The 19875-nt window shown below is 33.2% G+C and overlaps 2 protein-coding genes and 1 long non-coding RNA gene across 7 annotated transcripts; 1 reads left to right on the forward strand and 2 right to left on the reverse strand.

Moving 5' to 3' along the window:
• Nucleotides 1-1417: 1417 nt before the first annotated feature.
• Nucleotides 1418-7026, forward strand: LOC25487078 (interactor of constitutive active ROPs 4). 5 transcript variants are annotated; one of them, XM_024777374.2, is made up of 4 exons: nt 1418-1668; nt 3884-3984; nt 5172-5258; nt 5506-7026. In XM_024777374.2, the coding sequence occupies exons 3-4, from the start codon at nt 5245-5247 to the stop codon at nt 6635-6637; spliced, it is 1146 nt and encodes a 381-aa protein (XP_024633142.1). In that variant the 5' UTR covers nt 1418-1668; nt 3884-3984; nt 5172-5244; the 3' UTR covers nt 6638-7026. The 5 variants fall into 5 exon arrangements, with proteins under 5 accessions (XP_024633142.1, XP_024633143.1, XP_024633144.1 ...); XM_024777375.2 differs by having other exon boundaries at nt 5175-5258; XM_024777376.2 differs by having other exon boundaries at nt 3911-3984.
• An 874-nt stretch (nt 7027-7900) lies between these two features.
• On the reverse strand, nt 7901-12352 carry LOC25487079 (splicing factor YJU2). The gene is made up of 8 exons (XM_013608931.3): nt 12191-12352; nt 11722-11950; nt 10630-10914; nt 10423-10488; nt 9347-9400; nt 9126-9233; nt 8756-8837; nt 7901-8264 (listed from the first exon to the last, which is right to left on the reverse strand). The coding sequence occupies exons 2-8, from the start codon at nt 11917-11919 to the stop codon at nt 8074-8076; spliced, it is 984 nt and encodes a 327-aa protein (XP_013464385.1). The 5' UTR covers nt 11920-11950; nt 12191-12352; the 3' UTR covers nt 7901-8073.
• A 6487-nt stretch (nt 12353-18839) lies between these two features.
• LOC25487082 (uncharacterized) lies at nt 18840-19531 on the reverse strand. Its single transcript, XR_003009648.1, has 2 exons — nt 19375-19531; nt 18840-19282 (listed from the first exon to the last, which is right to left on the reverse strand). It is a non-coding gene; the product is annotated as an uncharacterized lncRNA (long non-coding RNA).
• Nucleotides 19532-19875: the final 344 nt, after the last annotated feature.

The raw sequence follows: 19875 nt of genomic DNA on the forward strand, positions 1-19875 counted from the left end.
AATAATAATATATTTGTTATGATTTTTATGGAAAAGGTTTTTTTTAATTGTTATCTCAGTTTGATATTTGAATTTTATCAACAAAATATAATAATCAATGTGGTTCAATCCAGTTCAATATAATTTAATACTTATAATTTTTTTTATATAGACCGGGTTATATAACTGAGTCATCCGGTTTAGTCGTACGATTCAACCAGTGACTCAATGGTTCGACCAATGAACCAGTGACCCAGTGGTCTTGCCGAGTCGATGACCAGTCCGGTTTTTAAAACTATGCATCTGACTATATTTATGTCTCTGGAATACCCATGTCTTCGGATCTGCAACGTTGACGATTCCAAAATCATTGATTGGATCTGCACTGGATCTAAACTGATATAACAATCCGAACCGAACACATACCTGAATGAAACAAGAAAGAAAAACAACACCGCACAAAGACGACGAACAAAACACGTCGCACTAAGACGACGAAATCACGAAAGAAAAAAACGAAATAGATGTGGAAATCACTTATTTCAATAAAAGGTAAAGAGAAAAATGAGTTAGAGGGGTGATTTTGTGTCAAAAATTGACCCTAAATCACCTCTCTTTGATGGATGAAGGTAAATAAACTAAAATTTTAGTGGCAGCTCACAAAAGAGAAGGAGAAGCGGTCCGGATCTTGTGGTTTATTTTTTTTTTTTTTTTTAAATGTCTAATTTTTAAGAGATGGATAGTTTTTTTTTCTTACAAAGAAAAGATAAAGATTTTTTTTTTAACTAAATACATTATTCTTTATGTGTAACTATATAAACTAATCATCTAAAACAATTGAAATACATTCAAAGTGCTGATATTGTCCAACAAATGATTTTTTATATGCATCCGTCATAGATCGTACATTAAATCAAATTGTTAAGAGACTTGAATATCTATTAGGTTTAGAGACTCAAGTATCTATTACTTATGTCACATTATAGTATATGTAGGTGGAGATAATCATATAGGATCTCAATGAGTATTTTTGATATTTAAATAACACTAATAATTTAAACACAGTATTATCATTAAATAGAGATAAATAAATCAGGTAATTGGACTAAAGTAATTGATGTACTCCATCAAGAATAAACTGTTCGAAAAGACGTAAATTCGATTCTTTAATAAAAAAAATTTATTACTTCATTTACTTCTCGATGAAACTCTAGATTGTTAATTGATCTTTCTCCCAAAAACTTAGTGTTAATACCTAAAAAATAGAACATAAATAATTTTTTATATATTAATTCAAAATCATGGGGTAATATATTTAAATTATAAAAAGTTTATCATTTCGTATAAAGTATTGTTTGACATTAAATTATTGAGAAACTTTTTCCCCAAAATGACCTTTTTTGTTTTGTACTCTTCTTGTACAGAGTTTGAAAGTTGAAACTCATAAATGAGCACTAGCTACTGGCTAGTGTCCTCACAGTTCATAACAGCTTTAATTCAAACTTTCAAAAAACAACCCATTTCTCTCTTCATTTTTTGTGCCCTTCCTTGTTTCTTGCACTTCCTTGTTTTTTGGTTTTTGGGTATCTTTCAAATACAAACAACACCTTCAAAAGCCTTCATTTTTTTAAGGGTTGTCTCTTCTCATTTGCAGTGAAACTTCTCTTTATGCAAAATATTCTCATCAAGGTAAGTTTTTTCTCAAATTTCTACAATATATGCATAAATTTTTGTCTATTTTCATTCTTAGCACTTTTTCTTATACAAACATTTTTCAACACTTGTGTTTTTATCTTTAAAGTTTCTAATTATTTTTTTTTGTGTCTTGAATTGGTTTATTACTTTTGATGTTTTTTTATTTGCTGTGAAAGATGTAGATGAACAAACATTCTGATAATCATTTAAAGTATATGCCAAACAATGTCTTATATCTCCTTAAATTGTTCCTCTGCATTTTGCAGGATCATTGTCTATTGACCATTGTCTTTTTGGGTGCTTTTTGTTTAGTTTTTTTTTTTTTTTAAATGGTTACATCATTTCATTTATGTCTTTTGAAGAAAGTTTTAATTTTTATGGTACAAACTATTGAATGTTACATTAAAATTACTAATTATTGCTTTAATGTTTTTATGATACCTCTTAAAGTTGTGTTACTGGTCTAATGATTTTGCAATCACTATTATTAGAATCTTAAAAAAAAAAAATCTAGGAATATAATTTTAGAATATTTAGAAGGGCAAATTTTACTTTGATGTCTTTAGTGTATTTTTGATGTCATTGATTTTTAGTGTATTTTAGATCAGGATAGTTTATTTTAGAGGTGGAAAAATTATGGATCAATGATAAAAATGATGTAAATGGGAATGAATGAAAGACTAAGAAACAAAATTATCAAAAACTAGAATATCAATGTTCGAACTCTGATCCCTGCATATATATACATGAGCTATGCTTACGGGGATTTAATTATATTTTTTTTTATAGTTTTGTTTAGTTTCATTTGGGGGGTGTTGTTATAAAAGAACAAAAAACAATCATTTCGGTGTGTTGTGTAGCGTTTTACTGAGTATTTTTTAAAAGTGTATTAAAAAGTTCATTTGAACAGAAAGAAAAAAGTTGTTTGATATGTGCTGAATTTGGTTACTTCTGTAGTGTCACATTTCACGTGCACGGTAGCACGTGATTAGTTTGTTTTAAATAATCATCAAGCTCCTTTGTCTTACATGCTGTTTGGTGGATTAAAACCGCATGCAGCCAGTCGAAATTTTTTGACCGTTTGATTGATATCAGACGATCTCTATGTGCTCATGTATTTACTTAAATTGACATCGAGCATAATCGAACGTGAGACCTTGAGTATGAACATATTCTTAGGTCTCAATCCAATGCCATCAAACCAATTCAAGTGGTTTAACTTTTTATTATCAAAGTTGTATTTATGGATCATTTTACATACATTGATCAAAGAGCATATAATATTTACTATTATTTTACTATTCTAACTGCATGGGTTTTAAATAAGTTATAGTTGGTCATGGTCACATAAATCATGAACTTTCTCACAGTGACATAAATTCACAACTACACTATATAGATCTGAATCTCAGTTTTCATAAGTATCTTGTGGCCAGCCACTATGGTCCACTGCCACCCTTTGCTTTATATAATAATGTGGGGCCTTGATGGGTTTGGTTTCCCAAAAGGGTGGGACAATTCAATAGAGAATGGATCTTCTACCAGCTTATTGTCATTCTCTTCTTTAAAATGTCATTTGAAGCAAATGAAATTAGAAGAAAAAATAATAGAAGATAGAGTTAAATATGTTTTATTCTCATTAATCACCTCAAATTTTGGTCTTAGTCCCTACATTCTCTTGGTTAGTCCATATAATTTACAAAAATGCATGCTTCTAATTCCACTTTAGGAACTTAAAACATTTAGTTTATAATTTATATGAATTAAAAAATGAGTGTACTGAAATTCACTTGAATTGGTCTGGTGGTATTGACTTATTGACTCCCTTAGTCTCTAGTTCGATTTCCTCCGGTACTAATTAGAATTCTTTTTTAAAAAATAATCAATTTTTGCAGGAACTAAAAACATATTTAATTTAACCTCGAAGGTAATGTTTGCCTAATAACCGTGGGCTCCAACATTACTTTTTCAAATTTTCTGCTGTGATGTTCAGTCTCTACAAATCTTAAAATGACACAAGATCTTAATGTTGATTTCCTACAATAATTATTTGACCTACTCTTCAATGATACACTTTCCCTTCAACTCCTATTTTACCAATACTTTTATTAATTTATTAATACGTTGCATGGACTGAGTAACTTCATCTAGATATTTTCCTTACTAAGGTTGTTTGTGTTACAATTGTTCCCTTTTAATATGTTTTCAGCTAGCTAAAATGTGGTGATCTTATTAGGTTCATCATTGCAATTTGCAAATCCAAAACAGCACTTGAACAAACAACTTTAGTCTACAATAGCACAAGCCAAGATAAAAAGCATTTATATAGCTACTATTGTAGGGATCATGATTGCCGCGTTTTCACAATCCCGACATTCATTGCGGTCATTAAGACAAAAACCTTTAGATGAAGATCAGACAGTTTATATTTTAAACTTTATAAATTTAAAAAGCATCTTAGAATGCGAGCCATCGGTTGATCTTCATCTGAGTGGCTCTGATTGACTAACTGCATCGACTAGACGGTATGTTCACCGCAGTAAATTTGTTTCCCTATTGAAATTGTACATGTGTACAGTCCATTATGCAACAACTTGAAAGGATAGTGGGCCTAATGCAATTTATGGGAAAGTGAGAGATACTTACATGCTAGCATTATCAGGTTGCACATTTGCATAGGGTCACATAAATTCTTTTTTCCTTTCTTGGGGTGCTAGGATTAATTTATTTTGACTCTAGTGATTTTGAAATCATGGAAAATTGTTGGGATTTCAACCGTGTACAGTGTGACTGCACGCAGTCAGCCCCATATGAATCGTCCAATCTTGATCCAACGACATAGACGTGGCTACGGGATTGTGACAGCACACAACTCATATCCCAATTGTTGGTAGTATAATGTTGCATTTACTGTCTTCATAGACATGCTACATTTACTGTTACATATTCACTTTTAAACAAAGCAAAAAGCACTGCATAAAGTTACCTCTGACACTGCATGCTTTTGCTCTTGAGGGTGGTATTAAAAGCATACTTTTATTGCATGTCATTGTTTGGAACACAGGACTAATGTGATGTGGGGCATAACTTTATTCATTTGTTTTATTCTTTTGCTCTTTCTTGATTTTTCCAAAAGGGTCATCAATACCTTTCTAGTTTCTAATGGAAGATAATTCTTTGATTTCTTGAGTTTAAATCAATTACCTTTCTAGTTTATTAGTCACATTTGTAGTGAGTTGGCTTCTTTATGATAGTGTGTTGGCTCAAAGGGCCATAAATACACATACAGATTCATGTGTCTCTTTGTCCTTCTATCTGTTACACCTAATTAAGAGCCTAATTGACATTAACATCAAAAGGGTCCATTTTCTTTAAAGAAAAATAGTGAAATTTATAATATGTATACTGCTGCATGTTCATTTTGTCTCAAGTGCTGCTAAGTGTGATGAAGTTCACTTTATCATTCATTTGAACTTGGTATTTTTTGTTACCTTTAGCAGGTGAAGTGAGATTCTCTTTTTGCTAAAAAATCCTTAGAATTGTTGATTTATCTATCATCAAGCATATCAAATGCCAAGATCAAGGTATGTACGTTATGTAAACTTATAAAGTTACTATTATTTCTGCCTTCTTTTAAAATGTAATTATTTGATCTCCTTGCTACTAATCATGTTATAAAACATTATGCATGTTTTGATTGAATGTGAGTTTAGGCAGAATCGCGGTGTTCTGCCATGATTTTGTTAAAAACTAATCTTTGAAAGTTAACAAAATCACGTCTGCACCGTGATTCCAAACGTTTAAGATGTATTAATTGTTGTTTTCAAATAGGGGAACTGATTTGCCTCAGAGGCAGTCACCAAGAGGTACTCATCAGCTTCGGACATCGAGTTCCGACTCAGATCCATCACATCATCATCGACCTGTTACTGACCGAAGTCCAAAACTAGGAGACCGACGATCTCCAAGAGGTACTACTCAATCCGAGACAGTAAACCAGAAGAAGCTTGGAACTCGCATTGCAGATTTGGAATCACAGCTTGGTCAAGCACAACAAGAGTTGAAAAATTTGAAAAATCAACTATCTTCTGCAGAAGCTGAAAAGAAAAAAGCTGAGGATGAACTAGTGAAGAACGCTCAATCTGTAGTTCGTGTGGTAGAAAAGTTTCAAGAGAAAAAAAGCATTTCAAAGAAACCTCAAGAATGTAACATCAAAGCCGAAACAAAACCTCAAGATGTTATTATACCTGATGAAAATCAAGAAGAGACTGATGTGTTTGAAGTTCCTATCGAAAAGTTGGCAATTGAATTCAAAAAACCTGTTGATGTATTTGAAAAGGAACCTCAAATTCAACCAGCAACATCAGAGCCAGAGAAGCCTTTTGTGGAGGAGCTGACACAAAAAAACGAAGAAATATTGTCGTTGAAATCGAGTTTGGAAGAGAAAAAGAAGGAACTGGAATCAATGAGTAATGAAAACGATGATCTGAAGAATCAACTGAATGAAGCAGTTTCAAAAGTGAAAACTTATGAAACCAAAGAAGAAGGAATGGCAATGCAGGTGAAGCAATTGAGTGAAGAATTGAAAGCAAGTAAAGGGAATGGAGAGAAGTTGAATGAGAAGTTGAAATCTGTGGAAGAAGAGAAGGCAGGGTTAGAATCAGAAATGAAGAAGCTAAGGGTGCAGACAGAACAATGGAGAAAAGCAGCAGATGCTGCAGCTGCAGTGCTTGCAGGAGGTTTTGATATGAGTGCTGCTGCTAGGGTTCCTGAAAGGTGTGGTTCAATGGATAAGCACTTTGTTGGTGGAACATTTGAGACACCTGGTGGAAGGTATCATGGATATGTAGGTTCTCCTGGTATGGTTGATGATCTGGATGATGGTTTTGGTAGTGGAAAAAAGAAGGGTTCTTCTGGTATTAGAATGTTTGGTGATTTATGGAAGAAGAAAGGTCAAAAGTGATTTCTGCACCTGCTTGAATTGACAGCGAGTTTGGCAGAATCACGGTCACGTGATTCTGTCAAAAGTAATACTTTGGAGCCTCGATAAATTCACGTCACCGTAATTTTGTCAAACTCGCTGTAATTCCAATGAGCTATGGCCATGTTTAGGTGGTAGCAGAAGCTGTGAAAAAACAGTTGCTTATTGTTGTGCATGCTTCTTTTTGGTATCTTGTTTAGTTGTTTCTGTTGTATTATAATGGCCATTAAGAGTGTACTATTATGTTACTATTGCATGATCAATGCAAGCTAGTGATGTGAACTTTTGAAAGATGGTTTATGTAATATTTTCCCCTTTTCCAACTGAGATGAAGGGTTCTTAAGCAAATTTTCTATCTTCATTCCTTTTGAGTAATATCTATAACACAACACTTCATATAACATTTATATAGTTTTTTGTTCACTTCAATATGTGTAGTATTTGTGGGTGAGTCCTATGTATTTGTTGGATTGGATTGGTCTAAAATTGGTGGTTGGATTGATCCAATGGCTAAGGCTGTAGAGGATCTATTTTTTCTTCATATTAAGATGATTAGAGTATTGTAGCATGATAACCAATAGCTCTTTGCAAATGATGGGGGATTAGCTCTTTGAAATTATGATATAATACTCAGAAAGGTGAAAGTGGGAGATTCTTAAAGTAATAGCCCAACTTCTTATTTTGACTTGTCAAGTTTAAGATATGCTTCCTAATTCCAAGATGAATAAATCACATACCGATAACAAATTTACAAAATACCAAGATGAATAAATCAGGATTGTGATTATTACATGCATCTTTTATTTCCAATAATTTTTTTATTGAAAAACAACTAAAATTAGCAATTTTTTTAATTGAAAATCAACAATTGTTCATTTTGAGGATTCAAACGTGAGGCTAGACAAGAGCACACTCCTAAGACACTTTTGATTCTACTCGATTTAAATCAGACTTTTGAACACTACACCCTCCGGTCACTAATATAAACAAAAAACTACATTTTAAGTTCATTTATTTAATGATGTATGTGGTCTATAATAAAGACTATGTGCATTATTAAATGAATGAATCTAAAACATAGATTTTTGCTTATAATAGTGACCATAGTGACCGGAGGGTGTATTGATTACAACACAGATCTACGGTTTGAATCAGAGTGATAACATCGCAATAAAATTTCCAACAAAATTCAATAGAGGTTGAAGAGCAAGACAGGAGTAACCAAACATTAAAAAACGAAAAGGGAAAACAAGAATTGAATCAAATTCCTTTTCTTCCTTTTCTCCATTAATCTTGAACAATATGACAACATGAAATTTGCAAAAAGTTGAAAACTAGGAATCTATGTTCTGAATCACAATATACAATCCATTGGAAGCAACTGTTGAATATATAGTCATTCCAATTGTTTATGACAACTATTCCTCATCACTACTTCCATAGTTTTGACACAGAGATAGTAGTCCCCCGGCGGTATTTGTTTTATCATCTTCCTCTTTTTTCTTTTGTTTGTCTTCTTCAGCACTTCTAACATTAGATATCCCTGGTTTCTTAATAACAGCAATCGTCACCAAGGGATTAGACTTTCGACGACCAGCGGTCAACTTTTCTGCATAAATAACAGATGGCATAATGTGTCAAATTCCCGTATTATTATGGTATCATAAAAACCCCATCCACCAAAAGTATTTAGACTTCTGGTACAGTCCAATTAAAAATGAAACAATGCAGATGTTTTTTTTTTTTGAGAAAAATGAACCAATGCAGATGTGAATGGTGGGAGAATGCCCCACCCCCCCCAATCCTGTTAAAGTAGGGTCAATGGCAAGTCAAACATGGTTAAAAATAAAATTAAAGAAACAGATGGTTAATGTGGATCGGTCTCCTTGATTCAAACTAGAGTCAATGGCAAGTCAAACAGATGGTTAATGTGGATAAATTTCTTTGATTAATACTACTTCCTCAGTGTTACTTCATTTACAACATAAAATACACTTGGCAGTGATGATATGACTAATTACTGAGTGCATAATAATGCATTAATAAAGTTTGATGTATCTAATTACTTTGCTTAAAAACATGTCAAGAAATGGCATATACCTTGTTTGTCAGAATCATCCAAGCCGGCTTTTGTCAGGGTGTCGGTTGCTTTTCGAGGAAGATCTTCGGAAATTTTTTGCCTCTGCAGGAAGATATAAACAAACAAAGCTTAAACAGTTATTAAATGATTTTAACATCCCGTGGAAATGAGAAATTAGGCATCTTTGTAACATATGCTAATTTTTGTAAATCCAAAAGAACTTTAACAACATATTTGTTAAAATGTCTAATCATCTTTATGTGTACAAAAAATTTATACCCTACTTCAAGTTTAAAGAGTGCAGTTAATATAACAAAAACAAAATATAAACATCTTTCAAATGTAGTAAAGCATGTCATTCAAAATATAAACTACTTGACATTTTGGTACCTTTAGATTATCATTGGATGATTCACCATGTCCATTTGAAAACTGAAACAATTCCTCCTCGTCTTCAATATCTTCATCGCGAATTCTTCTGATAGGAACTTCTGGCTTCTGTTTAAGATAGTACAAAACAAACCATATAGATTAATATCAAGAGAATAAGCGGACATTGTAAGTAGATAAAATAAGAAGGGTAACTGGAAGTATAGGACAGAAATACTCACATTCGAGAAAATTGATTTTATCAGTGCTTCATCTTCTTCTTCGATTCTTTTCTCCTAAGAACATAAAATAACAGAGCTTTACTCAAAATATCAAGAGGGTGAATGGAAAAGTAAGAAATAAAGAATGCCATAGAATTACATGCTCAATTTATGTCATAGCCCAAAACTCGAAACAATTAGAAGAACGGTTTTTATGGTGGTTGTCTTAAACTGCTGAAGTTCAAGTTTATCAATTAAAAGGAATGAGTTAGAGTTTGCAACCTAAGTTCCCCATCGAGCTAAGTTTTCTCTTCCAGAAGCTCAAAGGACCCAAAGAGTAGTTAGTTATAATTGTTGAAGAAGTGGAGTGTTTGGACAGTTAAAAGCCGTTTAACAAAGGATATTTAGTATAAATAGTAGGACTCTATGAAAGGGTAGAAGAGAGGTTTTAAGATTTGTTAATATTGAAAACAGAGCAAAGGCTCTGTTATGATAGGGAAAATACAAGAGGGACACCCTTGGAAGTTGGAAAGAGGCTTTTCATGTTTGCTTTCTGATTCAGTTAAGAACCATGGATCTGCAATTTAAGTTTTGAATGTCAGCATTGCATTACAAGATTATACCAAATGTTAAAAGAAACTCTCCACTCCAGCTATAGTTAGAAGATATTGATACTCTCCTGTTCATCCTTTTGCCCACTCATATTTACATTTAGGCATATCAAGTGAGTAGGTGGGTGGGGGTAGGGGTGAGGGGATGTGTAGCTCACTTGATTGAGCATAGGGATTTAATGAGTTAAAGGTCCAGGGTTCGAATTCTGGTAATGGAAGAAATATTAAACATCACAATTAACATACTATTTTCCAATCAAGAGGAGATAGTCATGATCGTCGTGTCATAAGTTGAGTCTAGTCATCTAGTGTCCATGTGTTTGAACTTGCTTCATAGTAACAACTAAACTAGATGTCAAACAAATTTCAAAAGATTCAACTGATATTTATATTTACGCCTCTTTTTTAATGCGTGGCAATCCTTTCCTTCGAACAGGAAACTTCTCATACAGAGAAAATACTATTATATAGCAAGATTTATCGTACCTTGTCCGCTGCCGTACGTTGCAACGCCGCAAGCATTTCATCAACACTAACAGTTGCATGCCTAGACTGGAAAACAAAAGAGATTTTGATCAGACATTAGTACAATTATAATAAGAATAAATGCACAGCTATCTATAGAGAAACATTTATGCACAGCTATAATCAAACATGTTGCAAGATGCATTACAGATACAACAATGAGCATACCTTCATTGACTTCATCTCATCCAGTGCAGCAAGGATGTCCATCTCTCTTTTGGAATCCAGGGTTCTATTCTCTAACGACTTCATTGCATCTCCCATTTCTTCGGTTTCCCTCTTCTTTTTCATTTCATCGGTTTCCTCATCCTCTGCGCGCCAAGGTTCAAAATTTCTGGTAGCACCAGACTCAACAACATAATCCGAATTCTGCGGATCAGTCTTCATGGTAAGTTCAGCTGAGCACCGGGTGCATTTGAAATAGAATCTGAAAATTTGAATTCCCAGATATGTCTGCACAAAAAATATCAAACAAGATAACACAAACTCAATATCATAATCAAAAACCAAATCACACACAAAGCAACAAGCAACTCAGAAAAAGAAAATCATACTCCATCCATTATGCACACTTATGAAAATATAGAATGTACTAATTTCTACGGAAGAATTATCTTCATTTACATTTACTTAAGCACCATTGTTAAGTAATAGTCAGAGGAGTAGCTAGGTGAGTTGAGTTGCAATAAATAAGAATATGATAATAGAAAAAAGTAACTAAGTAATACTTCATTGGTAATCTAGAAGGGCAAGTAATATGAGACAAATAAATAGTTTAAATGTAGCATTTAGTGTATCTCCGGTTCAACAGTAGGGAGAGTCAAAAGTGATTTGAATCCGATAAAACTGATTTAGACATGTTTGAGTGATGTTGATTGAAATTGATTTTGCCTCTAAAATTGATTCAAACTTGAATCTAAGATTTGTAGCTTTTGACCCCAAATGTGATTTCTACACTCAAGTTCATAGCCCAATTAATTTTTACATGACTATATCCTAAACCCTAAACCCTGATTTTGCCTCTAAAATTGATTCAGACTTGAATCTATGATGTGTAGCTTTTGAAATCAAAAGCGATATTTACATTCAAGTTCATTGTTCAATTTACTTTTACATGACTATATTCAAACATAAATAACTTCACATTCAAACTTTAGCATGCTTCTCTAAAATCAATATCAAATAACACTGAAATACAGATGCAAAACACAAAAAATAAAAAATTGAACATGTTAAAAATATTGGAGAAAATAATTATACCTCTCCAATAACATCTTCTTTTCTGGAGTTGAACTTGGTACCTTTATAAATGTAATTTCCGCACGTATTGCATCGAATGCTCATCGGAAGCATCATACGAACCTTGATTTGCAGATTCTTCGGCCTTCTTACACGAGGAAGCTTGGCCGGATCGAAATCCGGTGGGTAATACTTGTTCAAAACTTTCCTTTCACCCATCTTTCCTTTCTTCTACTTCAAATTCAAATTCCTTCACAAATTCACAAACAAATTAATCAAACGCGTTGTTAATAAAGATTAATAGACACTAATTAAAAGAGGAGAATGGGTAATTAATTAGAAAAAAATTAATCAAAGTCGTTAATAAAGATTTTGTTAGGGCATAAAAGTTTGCCCTAAGAAAATAAGCGATATCGTAAATTGGTTCATCGAATGGTTTGAATTAGGTTAAGAAAGAGGAATTCGAGAGAGAGAGAGAGAGAGAGGGAACCTGAAGAAGGAGAGGAACGGAAGCGTGGAAAGCAGGGATTACGGTTGGCGGTGGCGGCGATTGAACGGAAGAGTAGAGAGTCGTGGGAGTTGGAAGAAGAAGAAAAACCCCGGTGACTGATTGGGTTGGGGACTTGGAGGAAAAGATTTTAATGTATGCGAAAATTATTATTATTATTATTATTACTATTAAAAAAGAATTGAAAACTAACTTTTGCTACAAATTTCACCTTAAGAGTAATATGATTTTTTTTTTTTTTTGGCTTAAATGCACTTTTCACACCTATGTTTCAAAAATTTGCGATTTTAGTCCCTTATAAAAAAAAATGAATATTTTGATCCCCTAACTTTTAACCCTCTATTGATTAGCTGATTTATGCCAATTTCTCCGTCTCTCATGTTGTAAACTAGCATGGGGATAGAAAGATACTTATAAGTGGAATCCAAACTAGCATGATGTAACTTTTGGCCCCCTAAAGAAGGATCCACTTATCAGTTTGGACTCCATGTATCATGTCAGTTTGGACACCATGCCAGTTTGGACTCCACTTATCAGCATCCTTCTATCCCCCATGCCAGTTTACACCATCAGAGACTGAAAAATTGGCATAATCTCTATCAAAATCAGCTAATCAAAAGATGACCAAAAGTTAGGGGTCAAAATATCCATTTTTTTTATAAGGGGGTCAAAATCGCAACTTTTTGAAACATAGGGGTAAAAAGTGCATTTAAGCCTTTTTTTCTTCTAGGAAGAATAATCTATTCTTGCTAACTAATAGACATTGGTCAAGCAATCTACTAGGTTATGTTTGGTAAAAATAGTGGATAGTTGATAAGCTAGATTAGTTGATAAGCTAACTGATAACTTTCATGGTTGGTTTATAGTTAATGTTTGACTCTGAAGTCCCGATATTCCAAAAATGACGAAAAATCTTGTCTGGCACATATCCGATAGTGATACCCCCGATACGTTCCGATACACGTATCAGAGAAGTATTCGATAATTAATTTTTTTACCAAATTAAATAAATTATTGATACATGTCGGATACGGCTAACTTATACCCCAATACAGATAAATAAACTGATACTTCATTCGATGCATATGCAAGATTTTTTTTTAAAGAATAATAATAATAATAAAATAAGAAATAAGAAATGCATATAATATAAATATATAAAGCTGGATTTGGAAGTGGAAGCACGCTCTCTCAATCTCAAAAACATATGGAATGGAACTCAGTTTCTCACCATCAGCGATCGGTATTTCCTCCCGTCCTTCTAACCTGCCGATCGCTCCATCTCAACATGAGCAACAACAATAACCTCCATCAACACCTCCAGTATATTCTCTACTCTGTTTCTCTTCTCTTTACTGCTCTATTTCCTATTTTATTCTATGCACTCTAATGTTTTGTTCTTTTCCTTTTAGTATCTTCTTCTCTCTTTAATATTTTCTTTTGTTTCACAAAAAATGTTTACTTTCTTCTTAATAAGATTGTTTGTATTATTAATGATTGTCTTCAGCATATGTAAATCCTAGATTGCTTTTTTTTTTTCTTTATAGTTATAATACCAACCTCTTGTTAATGTTTTATTATTGTTTGTTTTGTTAATAGTTATGCCTCCAGTAGAAGAAAGTGTTACTACTTCGTTTGCTTCAAAAGAACTCTAAGATGATAGTAAACCACTATGGAGATTTGTCACTGTGGTGCAGAATAATGATTCTGCATGTGGAAACAAGCTTTGGAGGTGCAACTTTTGTCAATAAGAGGTGAAGAGTTCATACTCTAGAGTGAGATTTCACTTATTGAAAATTTTCAGTGAAGGAGTTTTGGTATGTCCTAAGGTTACCGATATATTGTTGGCTGATTTGAATAGAATATGTGAAGAGGCTGAGAATAGATTAAAGCCTAAACATGTTCCATTGCCTACCTATAAACTGTCTCAAATCCCACTAGTAGTGCCACAAAAGAGAAGAAAGAGTAGTATAGAAAATGCCTTTAATGTTGATGATAGGAAACAACTTAGAGAAACTATAGCAAGGATGTTTTATTCTGGTGGCTTATCTTTTCGTCTTGCTAGAAATCCTTATTGTGTTAGTTCTTATTCTTTTGCTGCTAATCACAGCCTCAATGGCTTCCTTCCTCCAGGGTAGTAAAAAGCCCATCAACACTGTTCGCGATCTAGTCGGGATGAACTTTCTCGGGATACAAAGCATTTCCCATTTTGGACACCTTGTGTTTTTTTTTTTTTTTTGATAAAGCTAGAAATACAATATAAAATCAGGAGAGCCTTGAACCAAATACAAGAAAAAATCCCAAAACAAAACAAAAACAAGAAAAAAAAACCCTTCTAAAATACCAAGGAGGGGTACAGAGAATCAAACCATAACTATTCTTTACAAGGAAGTCCTTGACTGTCTCTAAACAAAAGAGAGATCAAAAAAGGAGGAAGAGCAGGCCACCACTGAGTGGAATGTGGAGAAAGTCCCTGGCCATTCTTGGCAAGTGCATCTGCCACCATGTTCCCCTCTCTATGAATATGAACACAAGAACAAGTAATACTTCTACAATATGTTATGCAGTTATGCCATCTTGCTCTAAATTTCCAAGGTATTCCAAGATCTTTTGAAAAAGCAGCAACAATCTTTATGGAGTCAGTCTCCAAACATATGCTCAGCAATAATAACATTTTGGACACCTTGTGTGGTTCATACATTGAATTTAGCTTTGAAAAATATTTTTGCAGCTAATAACATTGATGGAAATGAAAATGTTTATAACGAATGCAATTGGATCACTAAAGTGGTTGATGATGTATCTTTTATTAAGACTTTCATTATGACTCATTCTATGGCATTGGCTATTTTAAATGAATTTTCTACTTTGAAATTGTTTTCTATTGGTGAGATCTACGTGTTTTATGTCAATGATAGTGATGGTAAAAAGTTATTAGTTTTAAATAATAAAGGTTAATAATATTTTTGTCTAAATAAAAATGTGCACACTTGTTAAGTTCGACCTTCTTTTTTTTTTTTGTTTAAGTTAGCAAATCTCTCTCTCACACACACACACACATATGGAACGTATCTGGTGAGAACTGATATCTAATATGATAAATGAGAACTTTTAACCACATCCATTAGATTACATGGAAGAAGAAGAAGAAGAGGGTTAGGTTATATCATGGAAGAAGAAGGTGTTAGGTTATATGAGAAGGTTGTAGGTATGTGGAAGAAGAAGAGGTGCACGTGGTTATAAGAAAGAGAGAGGCACATACATTTTTTGATTGAGCATTTTAATCTCAGTCATAAGTCTTAATCCAAAGGTTCAAAATTCATTCTCAAATTCTCAAATAAAAATACCATTCTCATATGTGTATATATATCAAAACAAAATAAAAGTAATATTTTTGCTATAATATAATCTTCTTCTGCGACAGTTTTTAACATCCTTGCGAGTTGTTTTATGTGGGGTGTAGATTCATGTACCTTACTATTTGACTCCAACATCGATAAAATCGACAACCTGGATGAAGTTTTCCAATGGTTCCAACTGGTGAACTCCGTCTTCATTGACATTAAAAATGATATTCTCACCGATCTTAAGGAGAACCAATTCTCTTGTCATGCTCATCTGAAACATTTATTTGAAGCATGCAACATTATCAACCCAGTTGAAGTTTCAGAGTCCGAATAAAGACCATTTTTTTTGTCTTCTCTCTAAATGGATGAGCAAAAGAATGGCTCAACGCACTTCTAAGTGGCAACACCCAAAGAAAAATCTTTTTGAAGAAGTCTTAACCCAATACATGAAGACTACTTAGAGTCACATTTAATCAATCTTGAAGAATCATGATGAATCTCAAAGAAACACCAAAGCTTCAATAAAGAACTTAGAGACTCAAATTGGGAATATTTCTACACAACTTGCTTAGATTGAGTATTAAAGAAGAGAAATGTGGAAGATGGTTGTCATGGGGAAGCGTGCCAAGAAAGAAGGCAAAAGGCAACTGAAAGTGAGCATGATATAAGACCGAACAACAGGTAAGTCAACCAACTTCTTTGATTGCACAAATCGAGATACCAAAGAAGGAAGGTGAACTTCGAGAAATTGAGGAAGTGATGACAATGAGAAGCTGCACCTTAGTTCCTAAGAAAAAGAAGGAGCATAGGTGGTGGAAGAAAAGAGGAGAAATGAGAAAAAAGTAAAAAAAGAAAAGAATTCAAATGAAGAAGAAAGCAAAGAATAGACATCCAATAAAGAACCAAGTGAAAGTGGAATCTGGTGCAAAAGATGAAGATCCAGTCATGTTGTTAGAGATGAATTCTGAGGAAGCAAAAATTCCAACAATGGAAGTGAAACAATGCAAGGAAAAACGAAACTTTCACGGAACAACAAAAAAAGAAAAAAAAAATGAAAACCCAGGGAAAAAAAAGAAAAGGGAAGTGATGTAGTATTAGAAACATTGATTATGAAATATGCGGGAAAAATCTAGAAGCTTGCAAGAGTCTCGATGAGGAAGTTAAAAATGATTAGAATCAAGAAGAAATTTAAAAAAAAAAAAAAAACAGATATATTTGACCTGATTTCACTAAATCAGGAGTAAAATTATTTTCACATTTTTCACAACAATATGAATCACTTTTTTTTTTGGAATCAATATGAATATGAATCACTTAGCACCTTGTTGTGAAAAATAGTAGAACATTTCTTTATACAAGTACATTTACTACAACCATTTTCGACAAGTTTCACAAAAAAACAAATTAGGGTCTAACTTCTCTAAAATAATCGTTCTCTCCCTTTTCTCTACAAATAAACCCCAAACCCACTTTACCTTTCCTCCTCGCCAAATCCAAACCAACCTTCATCATGTAGCTTCTGTGGTTGTGGTGCGATGGGTTCTTCTCCACGCCACTGGTGCCCCTCTTTCTTGTCGTCGTCCTTCTTTCCGGATCAACTTCTCTCCGTCAGATTCGAGTTTTTGCGGTTGTTACATCAGATTTTGGGTTTGGATGTCTGTTTGTTGGTTCTGGTCCGGGGTGGCGGAGCTAGGTGGCGGCACCGCCGCTTTTGTTGTCGATTGTGGTATGTAGATCCAGATCTATCGATTTCCTTTTGCAGGTTTCCCATTGGTTGTTGTACCCTCTCTTTCCAGCGTGATTAATCCTCCTTCGTCAGGATCTTTTTGTTCGTCCGTCACAAGGTTCATGGTAGGTTGGTGAGGTGGCTCGTGTAGTGGTCTTGGGCGGTCTGCCTAAGGGATTGGGCTCCGACGGTTTTTGTTTTTGTTGTTGTTTCTGCTTTGTTTTTCTTTTTTGCTACAGGAAGATGAAGATGGGCGGTCCTTGTCTCGAATTATTTGGTTCGTAAAACTTAAACCTGGTTTTTTTTTGGGGTTGAGATGAGTTCTCTAGTTCTGTGTTGATGTGCTCGAAAGGGTTTGGTGCGTAGACGCTCCATGTTGACGGTAGTTGTTGTTTATCGTACCTTAAGGACATTATCTGTTGCGGTTGTTTCTTGCATCGTTGGTGCACCGTGATAACAAGACCTTTGTGTGCTTCAGTTCATAATTGGTTGGTTTAGCCCGAAAGGGCTTTTAGCTTGCTTCTTTCAAAAGGGAGTTGTTGGAACTAGGGTCGTTTATGTATTGGCAGTTGATCTATACGCCTCTTAGAAGCCTAGAATGCTCACTCTGCGGTTTTTTGCAATTCGGTTTTAAGCCCACACCTAGATTCGCTGGATTGTCCATGGTAGTGATTCTTTAAAGCTATGTCCTTTTTATAACACTTATGTGCTGATTTGTTGTATCCCCCTGCGAGTTGTTTTTTTGTGGGGTTAGGTATATGTCCAACAGTCTTGTACTTCCTGATCTTTTTTAATTTATTTCCTATTTTGGCTTTTAAAAAAAATTGGATAGTTAAATGACCTATTCAAAAAGAAAGAAAGAAAAAAAATCTTAAATAACAAAAAAAAGTTTCACCAAACAAACGGCTAGAAAAGCAATACATGACAAAAAAATAAATTGTAAATGTCAACCTAGTTATTATAATAAACTATGGGTCTAACATTTCATAACAATACTTATAGCCGCGATATGTAACGATATTTGTTTTTGCTAAAAATTGTACTACCTTCGTTCTTAATTTTAATACTACATTCGTTCTAATATATAAGACCCTTTTGTCAAAATCACGAAAAGTAAGAAAATGAATATTTGTATTAAAGTTGTTTGTAATCACTATTGTTTTTACAATTTTATCATTTAGAGAGAGATAGTTAGTTTATGTTTTCAATTTGCTATTTGATGCTTATCGAAGAAAAAGATGTATAGTAAATAGGGGTATGTGTGTAAAGAAATAATTAATGTAGTTGGAAATAGCAATGAGTCTTATAAAAAGGGACAACAAATTTTCAAAAAGGTCTTATAATTAGGGACGGAGGTAGTATCATTTTGTGAAATTTTTTTTGTCTCTTTTTATAAGACCCCCCTTGTTATTTTAAACTACATTAATTATTTTTTTACTTACATACCTTTATTTATTATACATTTTTTCTACCGTCAACAATAAATAACATGTTGAAAACATAAACAAACTCTTTCTCTTAAATGATAAAATTGTAAAAAATAATAATTACAAACAAATTTAATACAAATATAAATTTTATTGACTCCCGTGAATTTATTAAAAGAATCTTATAAATAGGGACCGATATTTTACAACAACATTGTATTTTTCTCAATGACATAAGTTCTTACCAAAAACCATTTTTCTTACCGTGGCACCTGAAAAGAAAAATTCCAGATGACACTTCACTTCACCAGGAATAAAAAAAAATAAAAATACAGATGAAGTACCACTGAAATATTTTAAAAAATAAAATAAAAGAAGCTTTTTCCTAAGCAAATTTTGGTGAGTAGAATCCGATAGTAATTGCCAAGAAAAGGCTATCATTTCCATCTTAAATCTTAACCATACCCCATCCATATTAACTGGCATATACATTTATTGTCCAAGCACTTCCCATATTTTGGATTGGGACAGTAAGACTCACAATCACTATCTTTAGTGCAGTAATTTTCAAATTCTGCGATGTAATCAACACAAATAAAGGCATGTTAAAAAAAGGAACGAAAAGATTAAACCAACTTTTTCAAAAGAATGAGAAAAATTACGTACCACCATTGACTATGACAAAAAATAGGGAAATCAAGAGAATGATAACACTAACAAAGTTGATAAATTCAGCCATATTTTTTCCTCTTTTGCATTTGACAAATAACTAGAAATTTTTTTGATCAATTTATAATATAAAAGAAATCATTTCTATTTACTTTATATTAATTTTTTTTACTCAATTAGTTTCTTGAACTTAAAACTCCTTCCAAAAAACAAATTGATAATTAAATATCTCTTTTGTAACCAAAAAACAAAAGTCTCTTTAGTACATCAATGAGTTATAATATCAAGGCTAAAATATAGTTTTGATCCCTGCAAATATGTCTCGTTTTGGTTTCAATCCTTATAATTTTTTGTTTGTTTTTGGTCCCTGCAAATATGCCTCGTTTTGGTTTTGGTACGTGTCCTCGCTTTTGTGATGATTGAACCTATTTATTAGAAAAATAGTCTCTGCAAAATCTTTTGATTTTTAAAAAGATCCCTGCAAAATATTTTACTTTT

Source organism: Medicago truncatula, chromosome 2, assembly GCF_003473485.1.
Source record: "Medicago truncatula cultivar Jemalong A17 chromosome 2, MtrunA17r5.0-ANR, whole genome shotgun sequence".
Lineage (NCBI taxonomy): Eukaryota > Viridiplantae > Streptophyta > Magnoliopsida > Fabales > Fabaceae > Medicago > Medicago truncatula.

Bases quoted from the DNA above. Each gene is read 5' to 3' on its own strand.
- LOC25487079 (XM_013608931.3), bottom strand. From the start codon at position 11,919: ATGGGTGAAAGGAAAGTTTTGAACAAGTATTACCCACCGGATTTCGAT. The intron at 10,915-11,721 runs GTATAATTATTT...TTTTTTGTGCAG, and splicing joins AAGAAGATGTTATTGGAGAG to ACATATCTGGGAATTCAAAT. The intron at 9,401-10,422 runs GTACGATAAATC...TTATGTTCTTAG, and splicing joins AACGTACGGCAGCGGACAAG to GAGAAAAGAATCGAAGAAGA.